At 34.9% G+C, this 21,429-nt stretch overlaps 3 protein-coding genes across 4 annotated transcripts; 1 reads left to right on the top strand and 2 right to left on the bottom strand.

Moving 5' to 3' along the window:
- Positions 1-180: 180 nt before the first annotated feature.
- LOC113676398 (arginase-1) lies at positions 181-9,215 on the bottom strand. Of its 2 annotated transcripts, XM_027193087.2 has the most exons (12): positions 8,988-9,215; positions 7,141-7,213; positions 6,939-7,048; positions 6,185-6,252; positions 5,347-5,407; positions 4,711-4,806; positions 3,745-3,782; positions 3,184-3,240; positions 2,907-3,011; positions 1,928-2,004; positions 1,753-1,812; positions 181-1,312 (listed from the first exon to the last, which is right to left on the bottom strand). In XM_027193087.2, the coding sequence occupies exons 1-12, from the start codon at positions 9,114-9,116 to the stop codon at positions 1,134-1,136; spliced, it is 1,053 nt and encodes a 350-aa protein (XP_027048888.2). In that variant the 5' UTR covers positions 9,117-9,215; the 3' UTR covers positions 181-1,133. The 2 variants fall into 2 exon arrangements, with proteins under 2 accessions (XP_027048888.2, XP_089067242.1); XM_089211116.1 differs by lacking the exon at positions 3,184-3,240.
- A 228-nt stretch (positions 9,216-9,443) lies between these two features.
- On the top strand, positions 9,444-14,471 carry LOC113674753 (calcineurin B homologous protein 1). Its single transcript, XM_027191283.2, has 7 exons — positions 9,444-9,615; positions 9,742-9,814; positions 10,428-10,517; positions 11,542-11,657; positions 12,124-12,185; positions 12,823-12,945; positions 13,481-14,471. The coding sequence occupies exons 1-7, from the start codon at positions 9,549-9,551 to the stop codon at positions 13,532-13,534; spliced, it is 585 nt and encodes a 194-aa protein (XP_027047084.1). The 5' UTR covers positions 9,444-9,548; the 3' UTR covers positions 13,535-14,471.
- A 265-nt stretch (positions 14,472-14,736) lies between these two features.
- LOC113674653 (vesicle transport through interaction with t-SNAREs homolog 1B) lies at positions 14,737-21,337 on the bottom strand. Its single transcript, XM_027191173.2, has 8 exons — positions 21,214-21,337; positions 21,060-21,118; positions 19,646-19,756; positions 19,149-19,214; positions 18,938-19,031; positions 18,087-18,157; positions 16,709-16,770; positions 14,737-15,880 (listed from the first exon to the last, which is right to left on the bottom strand). Exons 1-8 carry the CDS (start codon positions 21,311-21,313, stop codon positions 15,778-15,780), a joined length of 666 nt encoding a protein of 221 aa, XP_027046974.2. The 5' UTR covers positions 21,314-21,337; the 3' UTR covers positions 14,737-15,777.
- Positions 21,338-21,429: the final 92 nt, after the last annotated feature.

Here is a 21,429-nt window from a genome sequence, read left to right as displayed (position 1 = left end):
CAAACACAAAGAAAATAAAATTTAAACCAGGGATAAAATTGAACTACAACATATACATATTATAGGGAGAAGTTACATGTTAATCACATCCAGGAGTTTAAGGGTTAGAAGTCAATTATTATAACAAATTCTCAACTAGGCTGTAGATTCAGAAAAAGTAAACCAGTAGATAAACTTGTGTTTGTCAAATAAATTTTTATTTTTACTAATATTTGGTGAAATGAGCACAAGAGCAATGGTTTGTTCTTTGGTCAAAATTTTCTTACCTTGTTTTGTGACTGTTTAATAAAAGAGCTATTGTGTTATAAGTAAATAAGTCTAGTAAAAATGATATTTAAAAAGGAAAATATACACAATTAAAATATGAGCTTCTGTGTCAACAAATCTTCATCCATCTTTCAAAACCTTTTTTAAATTTGTTAATGCTAATTACGTCAGTGAAGTGATGGTTTGGCAAACTGTTCCACTTGTCCACTTTGACAAAAGGGCTGAGTTGTTTGAAGAATAATGAGCACAACTCCATGTTTAGCCCTTTGACCCCTGTGAATGACTAAGATCTAATTTCTCTTCACAACATCACCCCTGAGTCACACATTAAGGTCATGAGAATAAAGGAAATGATCACCAACTAAAGAGACTCTTAATTGTTAAACGAATTCTGTTTGGCAGCACCTCAGGAAATGTATAGAGAACAGTATGGAGAATCTTTATACTAATATTAGGGTATAAATGGTGAACTGCCACATCAATTAATAGTTCAAAACACTGCCCAGTGCATTTATTTATATATTAACTGTTTCAATTTATTTACAATATGATATCTACAGCTTAAACTTGGCACATGAAATAATTTAATTTGTTAAATATTTGTGTTTTAAATATGTCAAAACCATATGACCCATCGTCTCGCAGGAAACACACTCTATAATTTAATACTAACACTAATGATGAAAGGACATAACCAGTAGGTATATAAGAAAATTTACATAACTGTTTCCCTCATCTGCTCTGCAATTATTGAAAAGATGTCACTATAACTACAATCTCAGGTATCCCCTCTTACCCCCCCCCCCCACCTACCCCAGCTAGTCCCTCTTTTCCCTCCGAAAAAAATGACCCCGCCCTTTGCTTGTTTATAATCCACTTGAAGCTTCACTGTCATCAACCGGGGGCAGAGGAGCCTCTTTCAGGTGACTCTCCAGACCCAGTAAGATTTGAATAAGTTTCATAGTGTTTTGAGCAGTTTTCAGTACTTCTTCCTCAGTTCCAATGGCAGGGTTGAATTCCACTACATCAATACCAGAAAGGCATCCTATACATTAACAAAAGACATGATCGTAATTTAGAGTATCAGAGTAAAGAGGGAAGGAGAAGTTACCCCTTAAAAGCAGGCAGTTCATTCAATAAAGTGACAGTGACTTTGACTGGCAAATGCAAGCAAGAGTTAACATACATGAACTCATGTGTCTGCTCTCTAATGCACGTATTAGTAGCTAGGGTCTTATCCACCCAATCTTTCAAAGGGCAGATAATGCTATCCAATGGATAAGTCCCTATCCAGTGGATAAATGTTAATGTTCTGTGCTACCCGCTGAATAGAGATTTATCCAGCAAATAGTGTCATCCACCTTTTGACCAACCAGGACCTGCTCCAGAATTACTTGCCTAAGATGATTGCACTTCATTCCCAACATCTTCCAATACTGAGGATGACTGTAGTCTTTATTAACATTATATTTATCACAAACATACCTGATTGTGCCACAATCTGAGCAATGTAAATTCCTTCATCCAGTGTGAGGCCTCCTCTCACTGAAAAAAAAAGAGAGGTTCCTTGCCTTATAAGTTACAAACAACAAGATCACCCTTTTTTCGGGAAAAAATAAAGTTTATTTACACTTTGAATGAAGCAAATTAAAACACCCACCTGGTGTTCCTGTGCTTGGAGTCTCTTTTGGATCCAAGGAATCAATATCATAACTTACATGAATTGGACGATTGCCACTAATGAAACAGCAACAAAAATAACAAAATTACTGCTATTTCAAAGCCTTAACTTACAAGAGCAACTAACATCTATTCTCACCTCACAGTAACACCACTAAATTAACAAAAAGGTCACAAAAATCAAGGAAATAATCGCCTCTTAAGAAGTTCTAAATTGCTGGACAAATTCTCCCTGTAAGTACCCCAGTAAATGTATAGAAAACAGTATGGAGAATATGCATACTGATGTAAAGGATTAAACCACAGGTCTTGCAAATCAGCCTTTTGGCCCTCTACTGAAACTTATCTAAATGTTCTCCTCTACATGGAGGGACAGGAGGTATGGTTACTCCTTAACTCTTTAACTCTCAAGACCTCATTAGTAATTCTTCTTATATTATTGTCTGCCAAATGATTCTCATGATGTTAGTTTGGAGAATTTGGTATTGAATCAATAAGTAATCCCATGATTGAAATTTTTGGAGAAGGAGAAATTCCGACTTGGTCACTAATGGGAGTTAAAGGGTTAAGAAAGGATTCTATTCCATGGCAAAAAAAAACCCACACCCCCCTCCACTTTGCCAGCAATTGATCATGACAAGTTTCCTTAACATTTGCTGACATCTAATATATTCCTAAGAGGGGAAGGGGTGCTGTGAGAATTTGAATTATCTTTCTTTCAAACAAAACCCAATAATGCTACCCTGAGGGTTTTGCTGTGGACGTTATATACCAAAATACAGTAGTAGCTCACTATGGTCACAACTATTCCCTCAGGTTGGGGTCTTGAGAATACTCATTTTTACCTATGCTTCAGGAAAAAACCTTTGGCTGAAATAGCATGCAATAGATGTTGAAATGTCTGTGCATTGCTACATAACATCAAATAAATTTTTTGAATGAAATATTTATCAACATACTCTGGATTGATTTTTTCCAGAGCTTTTTCAATTATAACTCCAATTCCATCTTTGTCAACATCATCAATGGTGTATGCAGCAATCCCCAAATGTTTGCAGATGTCCCTAGAATCATAATATATCAAAGGTATCAAATGAATATGGAAAGAAAAATGATCATACAACTCTTCTATAAATACTTGACTGCACAGACTGCACATTAACCCCTCATTTCCAACATCATTGAATATATCATCAATTAGGGGTGAAATGGTTTTTTTTTGGTACACATAATAACCTTTCTTGGGGTTCAACATCTCTGAGTCCAATGTAAGCAATATCCCTTGGAGACAAACTAAAAAGTGGAAAAAAAAGGTCAATTAAACTTGAAGCTTCTCCCTTTTAGGAAATGAACAATAACCAAGTTGCTCTTTGAAACTTACAGTTATATTAGAGACTGCAAAGAGATTGTGGTCCAAAGCCTTCTTGGGTTATTGATAATTCCACTTTTTAGCACTTTCAAAACCATTGTTTATAAATAACTAAACCATTTAATAGAGATATACTGGATTATAATCATATTCATTGATAAGTTTGAAAAATAGAAATTTGATACAGTTAAGAAAGGGTTAGGATTTCAAATTTCAATGCCATCTGGAAATTATTGAATATTTCCTCAACTCCGTATCCTACATAGCTTAATATTCAACAGTTTCCACTGGCCAAGAGCATTGCACAAGCCACATATATATAGAATTAGGTACTATCTTTCCCTCACTGAGTCACACTACACTCCAACAAATGCATCACATGGAAAAAGCTGGGAGTGAACAAACATTCAGTAGCAGTAATAATTTACCATGGAGAACACCATTCATATCCAGGAAGGGAAGGAAACTGCAAAATAAAGATCAAACAAATTTAAAGTGATTTGTACTAAATGTGAATTTGAAATACAACATATATCATTCTGCTGCCTCTGACTTTTCCATTGTTTTTTTCTTCATATTTTTAGAAATTGTCATGGGGGGGGGGGGGGGGACAATTTCATTACTGAGCTGGCTTACCTTATTCTTTGATATGGAATTAATTCAACCTGGAAATTGACCACTACTTAGCGTCATGACTCAGAAAACCATAAACATCTAAAATATTTCTGCAATGTTCATTGTGTCATAAATAATCCCATCAGAGATCAAAACATGTGAGCAAACAACACCACCACTAACTTATACTGTGACTGCTTACACTTTGTAAGTTTGCTCACACTTGGAGCCCATTAAAATCTTGAAAGTACCTGTAATTTAACAGACCCAAAGCTGTATTTAAATAAAAATTTTAAGAATAGAGAAACAGCTTCTAGCAACCTTACCGGTCCATTTCATTTCTCTAGCTGATAGTTTTATTGTATAATTTTCAAACCTTTTGAAACCCCCATCTTGAATGAAATCAGAACAGCTACATAGGCCCATTAAGTTACTGAGACCCACTAATTGGTTTTTTTCTCTTAGACAAAATAACATTACAGACTGAAATAACTCTGGTGTACACAGTTTTCTGAGATTCACACAATTTAGATGTTTTTTAGAACTGCAACACAAGTGTGTGCTTTTCTATATTGCTATCCGTATACAGATTATCAGAGGCGTAACTAGGATTTTTCAAAAGGGAGAGTCACACTGTGTCAGACAGAGGGTACTCACCATGCCCTGATTCACTCAATGTGACAAAAAAGGCTTACAAAGGGGGGTCACAGGCACCCCAGGACCCTCCCCTAGCTACACCCTTGAGTATCTTGGTAACAAATTTGAAATGTTGGCTATACCTCTGGAATGCCCTCGATTAACATGGAGAGGGGCATTCCATGAATATTTCCAGTTTTAGTAGTAGCTGGACTGTTAATATCCATGTGAGCATCAACCTGAAATGGGAAATCAAGAAACAGATATTACCAATGAAAAATTTTCAAATTTAAAGTACAAGGCAAGCACAAGTGCAAAGAACAACTACAATATACTGGTAATTACAAAGCATTTAGAAAAATATAAATACTGTATTTCTTCAAATTGGTGCACAGGCACCTCCTTAAAATTCAGTGAAAAAGAGGGCTCTTGATCCTTATATTCTTCAAAGAAAGTGAGGGAGGAGTGGGGGGGTGCTCATTTGACACTATAGTGGGTGCTTATTCAGCAAAGGCTGCGCATAAGAGCATGGGCACTTATTCAAGGAACATAGTATGTTATTTCAAATATACATGAGAGATGTTTTACAACTAAAGCTGATGTAGAGCTGATATCCTTACACCAAATTAGACACAAACTACTTGCCAGCATGTGTACATACTATTAAACTAAGTTATGTTGCCTTTAAAGAGATTCTTGCATAGAGGACATCAGATAAAAATAAGGAGGCTAAGTATAACTTAAAACATTGCTCAATGCAAAGTAAAATATTAACTAACCCAGAGTAAACCTAGGTTTCTTGTAACAGATGCATGGCCAAAAACTGAACCAACTGCTATGCTGTAGAGACAAAACACACAAAAACTAAGCAGGAAAATATACCAAGTGTGAATAATCATGAATTCAAAATAACGCCTGGCAGTTGTAGAACTCTTAACCCTTTACATTCTCACATCAGTATGCAGACTCTCCATACAGTAAGTTCTCTGTAAATTTCCTATGTGACTTACGAGGAAAGTTTATCTAACAATCTGGAACTTCTTGAGTTTACAATAATTTCCTTTATTCTTACAACCTTAAAGTTTATTTTAAAAATTTTTTTTTTTTAAGTTTATTTTTTTATTCCGGAGTGAAACTGTTGGGAGAAATTAGATGCTCATCACTCTTTGGGTTAAAATTAAAAATTAAAAATCAAACCTTAACATGATGAGAATAAAAGAAACGAGAAAAGATTACCAATGAAACAACTTCTTGATTGTCAAACAAATTCTCCTTGTCAGTACCACAGGAAATGAATGGAGAACAGTATGGAGAATATCTATTCAGATGTTAGGGTGTAAAGGGTTAACTTCAAAGAGACTCCAAAGAGTAACTCAACCCTTCCGAGACTGCTTGCATAACAAGGGTGCTATTCAGCAGTCTTCCACTTTCACCCATACTTGCAATTTTAAATTTTTGAACCTTTCACATATCAAAAACTATTATCAATAGGTTTAACACAGACAAGTAAATCACTGTGTCTCCGAAAACAGTAGATAGATTAAATCAACTTCAAAATTATGATACAATACCAATGGAATAGAGAATACTTAAAATAGTGAGATTTTGTTGGGCTACCTGTGATCTCCTCCTATTGTGAGAGAAAGCTTCCCTTCTTGCGTAGCTTTTGCTATTTCTTGGGCAAGCTGGCAGACAAAGGAATCAATGAACATATTTGCACAATCAGAGTCATTTAAAATTTGCAGATTCAAAATAGATTTTGAAATGTTCATAATGCTTTATATTTGACTTAAGTCCTTGCACTTTATTTATGACAACTTTATTTAAATAATAACATATTATTATTATTAAAAAAGGGTTATAGAAGGGAGGAACTTAATCCTCGTTGTAAACTATACCCCAGACTTAAGTCAAAAACAGAGATTCTTTGGCTATATACTTTGCAGAGCTCTCTTGTTTCAACTTTACAACTTCAGCTACCTTTTTTAATTCAAATGAATGAAGGGAGTAGGTCTCTAAAGAAGCCATAGTGCTTTGTCAGTGAAGAGTATTCCAAAGTAATTTGGTTTTAACAACTGAATTGACAATAAATATAAATTGGCCACCATAAAGAGTTGCTGAAGTGAAATAAACGGTCATGGCCAATTTACAATCTAACTCAACTCAGTTGATAAAACCAAATAATTTTTAACTCAGATATATTATCTTCTGCTTCTACAATTCTTTTTGGAAAACCCTGTACCTTAACTGTGGAATACTGTATTATCTCAAATATTATGCAGCATTGGCATGAGGTTTTTTGTTTTTCACTAATAATGGGTTTAGACTATGATGCATATAAATGGAGGTACTGTGTTAAATTATCACCCACCTTTTTTGCAACAGTTCCACATTCTACTGAGTTTTTCACCCTCTCTCTTGAAATGTTGTGATTTTCAATATGTGGTACAGTCATCTCTCCAAAATCTGTTACTTTGTAGCCTGAGAGTTAAACAATGTGCAAAAATGTTGGCAATTTGGTCACTAAACTCTCAAGTGTTTTTTAATTAAAAGTTCCAAGAGGTCAATTTTACCTAATTTCTCTATTTTGCAAACTAAGCCTTGTTTCCTCAAGCGGACTGGTCCTTCTTCGACACCCTTCCTAGGCTAAAAAAAGACAACGGAAAAAGACACATCTTTATCTTTAGAGATGCTGTTCATATAATGTTTTTTCACAAGAGTAGTTTTTGATATGCATGAGGATTTGAAGATCAGAAATTCTAAAGGTGCAGCTGGATCATACTCTACCAGCTGAACTACAGGGATGTAACTGGATAGCAAATGGTTAAATCTGAGACTCAATTGCAAGATTCCACAACTCCTCTTCGAAAATCCAATTGGGAGAGTGCCCGCTAAGTATACATCTCATGATTATATTTGCTTTAATCAGATTATTGCAAGGTTCTGGCATATTAATGATAGGAAAACATTTAGTTATAATTCTGATGCTGGCTCTTTAATGACCCTTTTTTGTGATATAATGAATTCCACATTGCCATGTTATTACACAACTGAGGGAATATACACAGACATTTTCACAACAAAAACTCAATTTAAGCCACTCCAAGCAAATTACAGATTTTTCTTTTGTTTTGTTTCATTTTGTTTTGTTTCGTTTTGTTTTGCAAATTACAGTTAGCCTGTTTAAGAACAAGGAGCAACTGCAGAATACCCTGCCACTTTGGTCCACCTCATTTACATGTGTTAGGAGGCTTTGAAGATTGAGGTATAACACAATAAACATTATACTTATTCAATAACACAACATTAATTCTAAAATTCAACCAATTCCTCGCATCACCTGCACTGCCTGACTCGTCAATGACATTAAAATCTTGAGAGAGATACTCAAACATGCAAAGCATTATTTGTTATGATCACTACATACTTTGATCAGGTATTGTTTGACAGTGCTGCAAATTAGGGTGGTTGGGTGGAGGGAAATAATTAGAAAAAAATTTCTGGGATTTGTTCTTGGCTTAACTGCAGAATATCCCTCCACCCATTTACATGTCATTGAATAGGAATAAAGTGTATTGTGTTATGCCTCGATCTTCAAAGCCTCCCGACACATGTAAATGAGTTGGACCAAAGTGGCAGGGTATTCTGCAGTTGCTCCCAACGACTTAATTAGTTGAGTGGTTGGAAGTGAATACTGGGCAGTGCTAGGGAAAATTTAGCTGGGAGAGGGAGGCAAATGGTTTATATGTGATCCGTGATCAAGCCCAAAATAGATACGCGACATATAAATTTTACAGAAAGGAAAAGCAAGGTAAGATTTGAAGTTTTCCCTTTAAAATTTTGTGACGCTTGAAATATTGTTTAATGTACACGTGATGTGTGAATTTTTCTAGATTTCGTACGCGAAACGTGATCAGAACCCCACTTCGCTACCCTTCTGGGAGGGTACCGCAGGGGAGGTTACTATGACTTCTAAAAAAATATATCCTTGACTTTCCTTTGGGCTGAACGGACCTTTCGAATGCATTCTAAAGGACAAACCATCTAGACATAAATATACCACACGATCTTAATGGTATATACGCTGAAATACGACTTTACTCTTCAACTTCCTAACTTCTGAAAAAATTCATATGTCATAACTCATCTAAGTGACGGATCACCTGTTATATTTCCTTGGTCGGAAGGTTTTCAAGTGGAAAAAAAATTCGTTTACTGTTCGACTTATTTTATCACGTGCGCAAATTTTGATGACACTGGAAACGACGGTGAAAAAGGAAAACAAAACTGCTTTTGTTTTCACAATGCGGGACTGCTCTATTTTAAAAAACAGTCAAGTATATATTAAATAATGGATATCGCCGTAATCCCATGAATAAACTATAAACGTTTACTAGTTAAACAAAAACATTTTATTTACCTGTCCGCCTGAAAAGGGAACCCCTATTAAAAATAGCTCCTGTTTTTTCCCTGAGTGACACAATCTGGCAATTTTCTTTGCCACGATAGGTCGTAGACGCCACCGATGTACAATTCTCGTCACATTCATCACAAGGAGAGTTCATCAGAGCGCACCTGATTGTGTAAACTGTACACCCTCCAGCACACCTTTAATTTGACCTCGTTCCAAGTCTCCTCGTTTTCTTCGAAAAACTGCAGAGGGGACGGCAGGGAAGATCATTTTCTTCTAGGATTCATTCATATGTCTCGAGATCTACTAAAATCATGACGAAAATGCTTCTATTTAAACTTATTAAAGATCATTTTCTTTAATCAAGGCACAAGTAGTTCTGTTTTTTGAAAAAGCTCGCTGATTTTAATTAGTCACCTTCATTCCTACTCCAGAGAGTATTGAAATTTGCACTCTTTATTAGCTTAGTGGCCATGCAGACAGGTACTTAAGTCTACCCAGCGATTAGGTTGCCATAATTGGCATGTTTTAAGGCGAAAAATCAACTTTCAGCCAGAAGAAAGCTTCATTATGGGCTTAAAATCTTCCATACTTTTGCATGAAGAAGATATCGAGGAACTGCACAATGAGACTGGTTGTAAGTTGAAAGAATTTTGCTGGCAAATGGCAAATGCATAATGCTCTCCCTTGGGATGTACACTTTTAAAATCGTTTTTCACTACAAGTTATCATCTAAACGAATGTTTGATCGTTGTGTCCTTAGTTTCTCCAAATCAAATAAGAAGACTCTACAGCAGATTCAAAAGTCTTGATAAAGCAACAAAAGGCACGATAAGGTTGGTTAAATGTGTAGATTTAGAACCGTTCGTTTTTGCGCATAGAGATGAAAATCAGCTGTAACTCAGCAGGACCTGAACAATCGATGACAATCGATGACAATTAATCGATTGATATTGATAAACGATGAACAATCGAACGAAAAAGTTGCCGTAATTTTCAATTCTCATCGATTATGAATTATTATCGAAAATCCATTGAAATCGAGCATTTTTTATTGTAAAACCCTAATTTCAAGAACTTCGATTCGATTTGATTTCAAGTAACTTGCATTTGAAGTCTATTCAGGTTTTTGACCGGAAATGGCATTTACACACAATCTTAAGGCCGAGCGATCACTCTCCTGACGCAAAAGCTGAAAGCAATTAGGATGTTTTGTGGAGGGAAATTTTCTGTCCAGTTGACGATATTCGATAAACACAAACTACTTTCATGTGATTATCAATCGTTCATTGATTGGCCAATAGCAGTCAATAACAATTTACTAACATGCATAGATTAAAATCAATTGATCTATCAGATTTCTGATCATGGATTTTGTTAATTGTTCAGGTCCTGAAATCAAGGAACATCAAGATTGATACAATAAAATGTTTTCTGTTTGATTAACAGTCGTGAAGATTTTATGCGCATACCTGAGTTGGCCATCAATCCAATCGGTGAACGGATTATTGATGCCTTCTTCATGAATGAAGAAAGCAAGTAAGTTCTCTCTTTGAAACTGTAAGCAGATATCAAAGTTAATGTCTTGTTCTGGCTAATGGTGTAAGCCATGTAATCAATACTGTAAAAACATTCTTAATGGGATTGGTTATCACCAGCCTAATTTGAGCACTAATAGCACAGTGCATGTGTCATGACCCAACATTAAGTAAAGACTTAAGCCCCATTCAAATGGTCATGTTAGTTCTAACTATCATGCACATTTGATCACAAAACTATCATGCATTATCATCAACTATCATGTAGTTTGGACAAGTTCAAATCTGACATGATAGTTGATGATTGTTTCGCAGTTTTATCAAGGGAGTGATACTAAATGATAGTTTTTTTGGTCAGCAGTTTTGCTAAAGACAGTCTCAAATTGAAATAGCAAATGCTAAATGACAAAAAGCTGTCAAAATTTTGCAGAATGTCTCAAATTTCATTCTGGTCATCTCCTGGTTGGCTTCAGTATCTTCAACTTGCAACTTCTTTTGTCAAAAATCGTCAACCATCATGAACCATTTGGATGGAAACATGATAGTCAATGATAATGAATAACAGTTGAAACTATTATGGACTATCATCAACTATTTCACTGTGTGAACAGGGCAGTAAGTCACTTGCTCAGTGAACAGGAAAGAATGGTTTAATCTGATTGAAAAACTGTAATAGACATTTATTCAAAGACAAAAAAATTACACAAGCCCATAGGGTAAGTGAAATATGTAGTCTTTGAAAAATTTACAGACATGCCAAATTGCAAGATAATTCATGTTGTTAATTATCTACATGAAAAAAAGTTACAGAAAGTCAAGACAGACAAAATTTTAAAAGTGTGTGGGTACCATTTGTAATTTGCACTTGTGTTATAAGTTTTCACTAGTGTTACATGAGAATGCACTTGTTTTCAGCCAATCAGAAGTGCAAAATTGTTTCATTTACATTATCATTGAGAAAATGTACTCAAAAGGTATATCTATCTGCTAAATACAATAATTACTTTTAATTTTTTTTTTCTTAGGGAAAGCGGAGAAGAAACCTGTAACTTCAGACAGTTTGTTAGAACCTTAGCGCATTTCAGGCCATATGAACCATCGAAGGAAAACCCTCTTAACACCAGAGAGAAAAAACTTCAATGTATGTTGGGTTATATTTACCTGAAGATACATGTGAAATGTCTTTTCTTTAGTCAAGTTCATTTGCAAAAAGTAAAATATTGATGGAGTGTGTTAATTTGTATGTTTTTGTTTTTGTTTTGTTAAGTATCAGCTTTTTACATCAGTGCATGTAACAAGGTTTTCACTGAGAAATTTAAAATTCAACACATCCTGAACTGAAAATGTTGAGTTATTCAAAGATGCAGACTAACCTTCCTGTGAATGAGACACAGTTTCTAAACAAGGACTGTCACAGTGATTCAATCTGCGTAAAGGTCTTGCCCAAAAGAGCCCTCTGGCTCTGCAGATAATTTAAGAGTGAGCTTACTCTCTCAACATTGTGTTGCTGTAATAACTTTATCAGACACTTATGGTAAATTTGGTGTTTAAAAATCAAATCAAAACTTTGATTTGCACTTAGTTTTGTATTATTTTTCACTTTACAGTTACCTTCAAGATCTATGATTTGGACAATGATGGGAAAATATCCAAAGATGATCTCATGCAGGTAAAGGGATGTATTTTTTAACAATTATGAAACACTAAGAGCATAGCATCCAGGGCCTGCATGACTCTTGCCTATGTTGAAACAAAATTTGAACTTTCCAAGGGAACAAGTGTAAAAGCCAGCTACACCCCTGACCACAAAGGCAATTTATAGTCAAAAGTTTAACTAATGCCTCTAAGGTTGTAATGGAAGGTTTTAAATTTAAAAGAATTTGTTTTGCCAGTCCTATTTTTAGTTGGTTCAAGTTACAAAGGTTGTAGATCAAAGGATTGCCTGTACATGATTTGAGCTATAGATGATTTGCTCTTGACAGTTGTAACAATGCTTTAGCACTTAAACCCCCATGAATGACTGGTTTCTAATTTCTCCTTGTTGCAATCAAATAAATAAATAAATAAAATTAGAAATGATCATGGGAAACTCCTGATTGTCAAACAAATTCAGCTAGTCAGTACTAAAGGAAACATGAAAAAAACAGTGTTAGGATGTGAAGGTTTAAGTTCCACAAAGTGAAGGCAATCCCAAAAAGGACTGTTGTTTGTGGTAATCAGTGTCAGAGCTTTTGACAATCCAAACAGATGTCATCAACTCAGTCATGGATGAATATTTACATGAGCTGGTGATTGTTATTTTTAAGGTCCTTCATATGATGGTCGGCAGAAATATCAGCGATGAACAACTTGGTGGGATCGCTGACCGCGCAATAAGTGATGCAGATTTAGATAAAGATGGTGTCATATCATTTGAGGAACTGAAGAGAGTAAGTGAATATCTTATGATTTACCTTTAAATAGTGCTGTTCAAAGCTTTCCTGCAGGCCAAAAATGGTACACTACATTGTGTACTCAGCACGTTGTGAGTACTTGATAAGTAATAGTCAAAAAGGACTTTTGTGTTTACACAGTGTGGCAAACACACCCATAAATATTCCAATTGAGAGATTGGAAACTAGCAAACTGCTGAAAGGCATTGTAACACACATCTCGTCTTAACAGGAAATGGGTGGGAGAATTTGCTGTAGTTACTCAAACCTCAGGTGCAGCAAGGGTTTCCATAACTTTTGGAATTCTTTCAACCCTAAGTGTTTAATTGAGGTTAATATTTTAGGTAAAGAAAAAGCTTCTACTGCTCAGTAAGCACAAAGTCATAATTTAAATGTTGTAACTATGTTTTCATTCTCTGACAAACCTATAGACCAATGAGAGCATGCATTGAATCTCGTTCATTATACTGTGAGGAGAAATTCCACCTTGGTCACTCATGAAGTGAAAGGGTTAATTTGCTGTCTTTTTTAGGTACTGGAAAATGTAGACATGAACTCAAAGATGAGCATACGTTTCCTGGCTTGAATTCCTGAATCAGATGTGACTGAGAGAGAATTTTAATGTCACTGTATAATGAGACAATGGTGTTTTGATATTTAAGAGCTGTGTACCTTCACATGAAAACTAAAGTGCAATTTTTCAGATATTTAAAGCTCTACATTGATAGAGCTTTGTACCCTCCAGAGTATTTGAATTTACATATATCAAGTAATGTTGTTTAGGTCAGGCAATAATTTATTTACAATTCTTTTTGCAAGAAAATTAAGCATCTATTTAGCATTTTTAAGAGTGAAAAGTAATTCTCCTGAGCCCAAGGAATAAAGGGGGTAAGTTTCTAAAGAAACTTTGGTGCTGTGTTGGTGGGAGAGTATAACCATGTAATTTGGTATTATCAACTGATTTGATAACATAAATTGGCCACCTTAAAGAGTTTAAAAGCTGACGTTTGAGCATCAGCTTTTTGTCAGAGTAAATGGGCCCAGCTGTTCAAAGGGCAGACTATATAATGGTTATATCTCTATCCAAAGGTAAAATGTCTATTCAGCAGATAGGTGTTAACAGGGTGAATGGAGCCATCTAGCTGGAAGAGATTAATCCAGTGGCTTTGAATGATGGGAAACTCACTGATTTGTTTGAGAGGAGAGCAAAATTGTGTTACTAATACATATTACACTTTCAAATAGTATAATAGCAACAATATGGCATGTTATTCTGACTTAAAATGTTCCACGAGTTAGGCTTTAGTTTTGTAACCTTTCTGCTGTTTTTTGTATTAAAAAGAGAGATTAAATTTGTTGATTGATGTGTGAGACCAATCACATCTGGAGCTTTGTTCGTTATTTTATTATTGGTGTAACCAAGTCGCTGGCTTGTATATATCTCAAAATAAGTTGAAAATCCAAATGTAGTATTTTCTGTAACTATAAAGATGAAATGAATAAAGGTAAATTGCATATGATTATCATTGGGTAGACTTTTTTTTGTTCATGTGATCACTTCTTTCCCAATAGTAAACTAACAATGCCTCAATTTTGTTTGTACCCATTGGATAATGATTTTTTTTTGTCAAAGGAAAGAGTTCTGCTCATCTTCCCTTTCCCTCTCTTTTTATGGTGGGGTTTGTCATGCCCATCTCAAAGATGACCACTGTCCATGAGACGAGCACAAGAATTTTGGAGTAAAAGTAAAAGAAGTTCTGTGAAGTATTTTAAAGAAAGATTCTTAAGTCTTTATTATTATCTTTTATTTTCAATACGGATAGTTCTAACCAAACTTTAGTTACAAACTAATTAAGAAAAAAAGTATATCTCCCACCTTCTACTGCTATTTCATTAACTGTTGCTGACTTCCTATAACCATTTGTTTCAATATATTCATTACTTTGGAGATCTCCATTTTGATCATGGCCTCCAAGAATTTCAGTGTTGTAGGTAAAGAAATGTGAATTGTTTTTAGTTAATCTCTTTATTAACATCCAAAAAAGGACATTCCTATTAAAATTTATTTCTATCCATTGCCAAGTGCGTCCAATAAGTCATGAATTTGTGTCTATCTCCACAAGATTTCCAAGCATGGCTTTGTTAGAATTACATACTATTCAAAATTACATAAAAACTCATGATAGTGATTAAGGGGAGATATTTTAAACTTTGGGCATTGCTTTACATTGGATCATTCTAAGATCATGTCAATCTGTTCCATCCTTAACCTGCCTTTTCCTTATTCATTTTTATTTTCTTTCCTTCTTTTCTAAATGTGTATTTTTACCCTAAAAACCAAATTGTTCAAGGTTTCCTTCACCAGGAAGGTTATTTGTCATTTTGCCAGAGACTACTCAAAAGATACAGAGAGGATCTTCTAACACAGCTCGTTTGTTGTGTTTATGATGTAACAGATCAGCAATGCTTGAATGATTGTACACTACACAAAAATTTTAACTCGAGCAATAGCTTCCTCTCCAACTGAAAGGAATCTTTTTTATGATAATTACAATTCAAAAATCAACTCAATTGTTCTGTTTTATTAACTTGTCTGATGCAGGATTCCTTGTGTAATTTGTGTGTCACACTCATTTTGATTGATTGATGTAAGTTTTGATTTACTAAGATATAATCATAACTTCTACTAGTAATATGACAATGTTGTGATTTTTTTAGCAATGCTGAAAATTTTGTGTTTGAATATTTACATTGTTAGGACTGGAAAAATAATTGACCATTAGTTTGTAAAATGAATGTGAGGCACAGTGTGTAAATATTAATGAAATATTAATTTTTCTTTTTCTTAAAAAATCTTATGTACACCACAGCTCCAAGGATGGCCAATTCAACAATAATGATACATAACAGGATCACCTTGTTTGTAGCAATTCTAGAAAAGAAAAAAAAAAACCATCTGAAATGTTTTCACATTTTAATGATAACATGCTTTGAATTAAGGGAGTATGAGGCTTAGAGCAAAAGTTGACTGTTACAATGAAAGTTTATATCTATAAAAATATTTCAGCAGCAGAAAGAGTGTAGAGGAAATCAGAAAGATTTACAGTTTTTAGGCACTTGACAATAACACTTGCGAGGACAACTTTAACACATAAACTTTTACATATTAAACATTTTTAAACCTCAAAACTGCCCTTGAACCTCATATTTAAAAGTAAATGTAAAAGGGCTTAACGTTGGTTTGATTCCATCACCCTCTCCACATTTACTTGACTCTTTTACCCCCAAGATCTCATTAGTAATTCTCCTTACTGTCTACTATACAACTCTTATGATACGAGTTCTGAGAATTTGGTATTCAATTAACTAATAGTCCCCTTATTGATATTTTCTTTATCGTCATCACTTACCTGTTTGACATTAAATCAATTGGTATTGTCAGGAGAAATTCCATGTTGGTCACTCATGAGAGCTTAAGGGTTAACACAACTGATTGACAAGTTTAGGTCATGTGATACAATTTTGCAAAGGTCTCTTTAATGTGCTCTGTATGCATTCTCCTTACATATTGTCTTTTCCCTTTACTGTTTAAAAAACCACTGAAAAGTTGTCAGTTTGTTTATGTTCTCAAAAACTCCTACCCTATTTTTGAAATTTAACACCTCCTCAGGAATTCCTGCCCCTTTAATTTCAAGGTACCTACCATCTCCATCACAGATCATGAGAGTACTAATCAATCATACCCCAAAAATTTCCTTACCTGATTGCCATACTATTCAAAATTCTTCTGCTTTTTCCTAAGCCCTGATCAACATCCTTGAGCTGAGAAATTAAATAGAAACTACAAGTCAGTCATGCAATTAGCTTGCGCAAACAACAGTTTTGATCCCTAATTGGTATGTTTATGTTCCCTTGCTGAAAGATTGTCTCCAGATGTTTATTGAAGAGATGTGAGAGATAGATGTGGCCCATCTAACCGAAGGTTATCCTTGTTTCTGTAGCATGAAGTGACTAGAAGTATTACTATATATGTACCTCCCCTGAATGGGATAACAGCCCATCACAAGATTAACCCCCTGCATTTCATCAGGCTTCCCTGAAAATACACTGGTACTCATTTATATTCCTGGTTGGAAAGAGGCACTGTGAGAACAAAGTGTCTTGCACAAGAGCACAACACAAACAGTAATGCTAGTGTGATAAGTTATATGTTAATCATAACCATTACAAATTCCTCAAATATTATCAGTGCATTTGCAGCTTCATTTTTCACTAATCACTCTGTACAGTTGTAATTGGACAGTGTAATCAGACAGTTGGCTGTAATTGGACAGTCGAAGCAGCCAATCATACTAAGTCCACTCAGCTAATCCACCAATCACAGAAATGATCAAAATAACCATAGCAATAATCACTTATCCAAAGAAAAACTGGGGAACTCCCAAAATGGAGGAGTTTCTCACTTAAGACATTGTCTCCACTGGAGATATTTTTTTCTAGGTGTATTTTTTTTTGGAAATTAAAATGGTTATGATTAATTAGTAACAGGACTTATTTTCATCCAATTCTGTTTGTAATCATACTCATGATTAACAAATTGGACTCCCACTTCACAGTCCTCCAATTTTGTTAATCACTTGAATGATTGGAGATTGAATTGGCTCCACTCGGTCCTTTAACCATTATTAAGTACACAGCATTTTGTATTTCAGTGTATTACTCTGCCTTGTTTCTTCACCTTACAAGTCCCTGATTTAAATTTCTTTCTTTCATGATTCAACATCCTCTAGGTTTTTCCTTCTTTTTAACTTTAGCACAAGAATTATGCCACCTCATACTGGGAGTTTCCCTAACTTTTTTCATAGATGGCTGCAAACTGGTGCAATTGGTGGCTGTGCTTGGAAAGGGGTTGCAAGGCAATACCCAAACACAAGGGTCTGCTTACAGGCTTACCAGAAGACAGTGAGCGATCTTACAAGTGGTGGTAGACCTCCCAAACTGGCTTTTATTGAAACCCACGTTAAACCAAATTAATTTGACCAAATTAATGAGGAGTAAGATACCACAATAGAGAGCAAAATTTCCATGCTGTGATATTGTGAATAGGCAGATCACAGTGCTTCAACTGTTATCCCTACCCTGTCTCTTGTCCTAACAAGAGATTCCCGCTGATCTCCAAGTTCGTCAATAATTTCACCACCAATTTGTTCTGCAACAAGTATTAAAATAAGAATTAGGCCACGTTTCCTTTTGGTAATCTCGCACCCCTATATCAAAGAAACAAAATTAGGTCATTTACAAAATCAAGACTGCAGAGAACAGTTTCTAATTTAGTTATAATGAGTGGTCATGGAGTCTAATGCAAACTCTGATGACCTGTCAACAAACAGATCTCCATATAATGATAATTGAAATAATAATAATAATAATGATAATAATAATAATAATAATGATAATAATAATAATGATAATAATAATAACAATAACAATAAAATAATTACCCTTGCAGCAAGAAAAAAAACTAAAAACTCAAATCAATATTACTCAAAATGGTGCAAAAATTCATATCCAAAATCATTATGAAATGGAACAAGAGAATAATATACAAACAGGATAATACTCCCCACCAAAGAAAAACAAAAAGATCTGACTGTCAACTCTCCCTTAGCTACTCCAAATTTCCTTGAAAATTAGTTGCAATGATTTGTTGTTAGATCAAGACAACAACTTTTATCTGATAAGCTTCATTATTCTCATTACCTGTTTGCTGAATAATGCATATTTATCAAAGGGAGAAGTTGCATATTAATCACTTCTGTGAGTTAAAGGGTTAGATGGAGAATGCTGCATAGTTGCTAAATATTCTGCAATCTCTATCATCCAATCGACACCATGGAGACTGTTTACATTCACAGATAACTGTAGGACCAAGGGTAAAACACCTAATATATTTATTATTTGGTCTAATTTTGAGTGTTACTCAACTTACCAGTCTCCACAGCAACCCTTGTTGATCTCGCAATACTTTCTGAGGCTCTGTTCAGCATATCTGTTCCTTGTCTCACTTTGCTTTTCTGAGGAGCCTTATTCAAACCCACAGAATAAAGCAAGATTTTGCATGGTAAAACACTAATCATCACATTTGATCCGAATAGACAATACCAAAATTACAGGATAGAGACAATACAGCCTTAACATACCATTGGGTCCTCATCTAACAGTTCCTCTCTTGCAAAAGTCACATTGCCCTGTCCTTTGGGTTTGCCCTGCCAATATAATAACATAAAAAAAATACATCCCATTACATTTCTTGAGAAATTTTGTCTTGCTAACCCTTTAACTCCCAAGATCTAATTAGCAATTTCTCCTCACTGTCTGCTATACAGTTCTTGTGATGTTAGTTTGGAGAATTTGGTACTGAGTCAACTTATAATCACCTAACTGATATTTTTCTTCATTCTCATCAGTTGTCCAGTTGATATTGTATTGATATTGTAGGGAGAAATTCTGTCTTGGTCACTAATGGGAGTAAAAGGGTTAAAATGAATGCAACACAGTGGCCAGGATTTACACAGAGTCAGTCACCTTATTGACCAACAAACCACATGTCTCTTAAGTCATGAATATAAAAAAATGCTTTCTTGCATTTCAAGGGAAAATTAGCTAAAACACTTATCCAGGGAACAACTATTCTTACCACATCTCTTTTAAGTTTATCAAAATCTCTCCTATAGCTGCGTATCCTGGACATCATGGAATTTCTGTAACTGGCTGGGGCTACTCCAGCTTCCTCTTCCATTTCTTCCAACTGAAAAAAATATGATAGCTTGAAATCAACATACAATATATTTCTACCATAAATAATCATATATAGCATTATTACATAGCAGGGATTTCAGGGCATTTACCATTTCTAGGAAGCTAACTTAGGTAGTTGTTTAGAATGTCCTGCATATTAATAATGGTAATTGGACTGAGTGGAGTGCAATTTGGGCTGAAATCATACATGTGATTTCAAAATCGAATGAGCACACAGTGCAAGTTCGATTTGAAATCACAAGTATGATTTCAGACCAAAATTGCATGGCACAAGGTTCAATTACCACTTTATTACTTCCATTTTGAAATCGCCCAAGTACAGGACTTGGTCAGTTCAAATATTTTATTGATGCAGTACTGAGCTAGTTTGAAATTAAATTCATCCATTTTTTGGGGGGAAAAAAACAAGAGTTTTGGAAACAAAGGTTGCAAAATTTGCCAGATGATACTCTTTGTCTTTCATTTTCCTGCAATTACATTGGTTACTTTAAACAAGCCTTGAAATCTGATTGGTTGTTTTGTTTTCAGTGTAGCATCCTCATTGGCTGGGAAAATGATGCGATTTAAAGCAAAAAATGGTGCGATTCGTGAATAAATCACACCAATTAGAGTCAGTCAGATAACAGGGACCACCAGTGATTTCAAAATGGGTGTAATAAACCCTTTAACCCCTTAGAGTGACTAATATATAATTTCTCCCAAGTGTATAACCCCTGTATCACATGGTAAGGTCATGAGAAAAAAAATGAAATGAACACCAACTAAATATTCTCTCGATTGATAAACAAATTCTCCTTGTAAACACCTTAGGAAATGTATAAAAAACAGTATGGAGAATATTCATACTGATGTTAGGGTGTAAAGCGTTAACCTTTTACACCCTAACATCACTATCCACCATCTCCATACTTGTCTCTACGTATTTCCTCTGTTTGCAGTGGAATTCTCAGTTTAACTCACCAAATTTTGGATAAATGTTAAATTAAACATCTCAAAATATCCACGAGATCTCTTACTTTTCAATTCTGACATTGCCTCCACTAGCACACATATTAGTTCCTAACCCTACCCCCCTCTCCAACAGGTAGTACATCTCATCATTGAAATAAATTCAGTAGAAATTGCTAGACAGGAAGAAACACAATGGTAAAAAAAGAAAACCGAAATTTTTTTCAGAAGGATGGGTATGAAAACAATATTGCACTTAGTGTAACTGGCACACGGAAAATTCACAAGCAGCCATAAAATAAACCTTAAGTCATTTTTCAAAATTAATCATATAAATTACTCACAATTAAGTTTGCATCTTCGATGTTCTTTTCGACTTCCCGAATAGCGCTCTTCCGCGATTCTAGGAGGAGAAACTTCAATTTAGCTCAATAGCGACGCTAAATTAAACTCTTATTGATGGACAAAATGAGAAAAATTAGACAAATGGCTGGTTACCTCCGGTCAGTCTTGGAATTTTGTTGCTTATTTTCGAACGTATGTCTTCATGGAGATTTTTAAGTTCATCCTCAAGGTCTTCGAATTTTTCAGAAGACATTATAACAGCCTAACAAAGACGAAAAAGTTATATTCTTACAGTCTTCTTTTGCCAAAACTTGTGACTTCTCAGACTACCGGAAAGCGAAAGCTGTCCGCAATGGTATTGTGTCAGCG

The sequence above is a fragment of the Pocillopora damicornis genome, chromosome 7, assembly GCF_964200805.1.
Source record: "Pocillopora damicornis chromosome 7, jaPocDami1.2, whole genome shotgun sequence".
In the NCBI taxonomy this organism is placed as follows: domain Eukaryota; kingdom Metazoa; phylum Cnidaria; class Anthozoa; order Scleractinia; family Pocilloporidae; genus Pocillopora; species Pocillopora damicornis.
The sequence above is the reverse complement of the archived record's forward strand: the minus strand, read 5'-3'. Positions and strand labels throughout refer to the sequence as shown.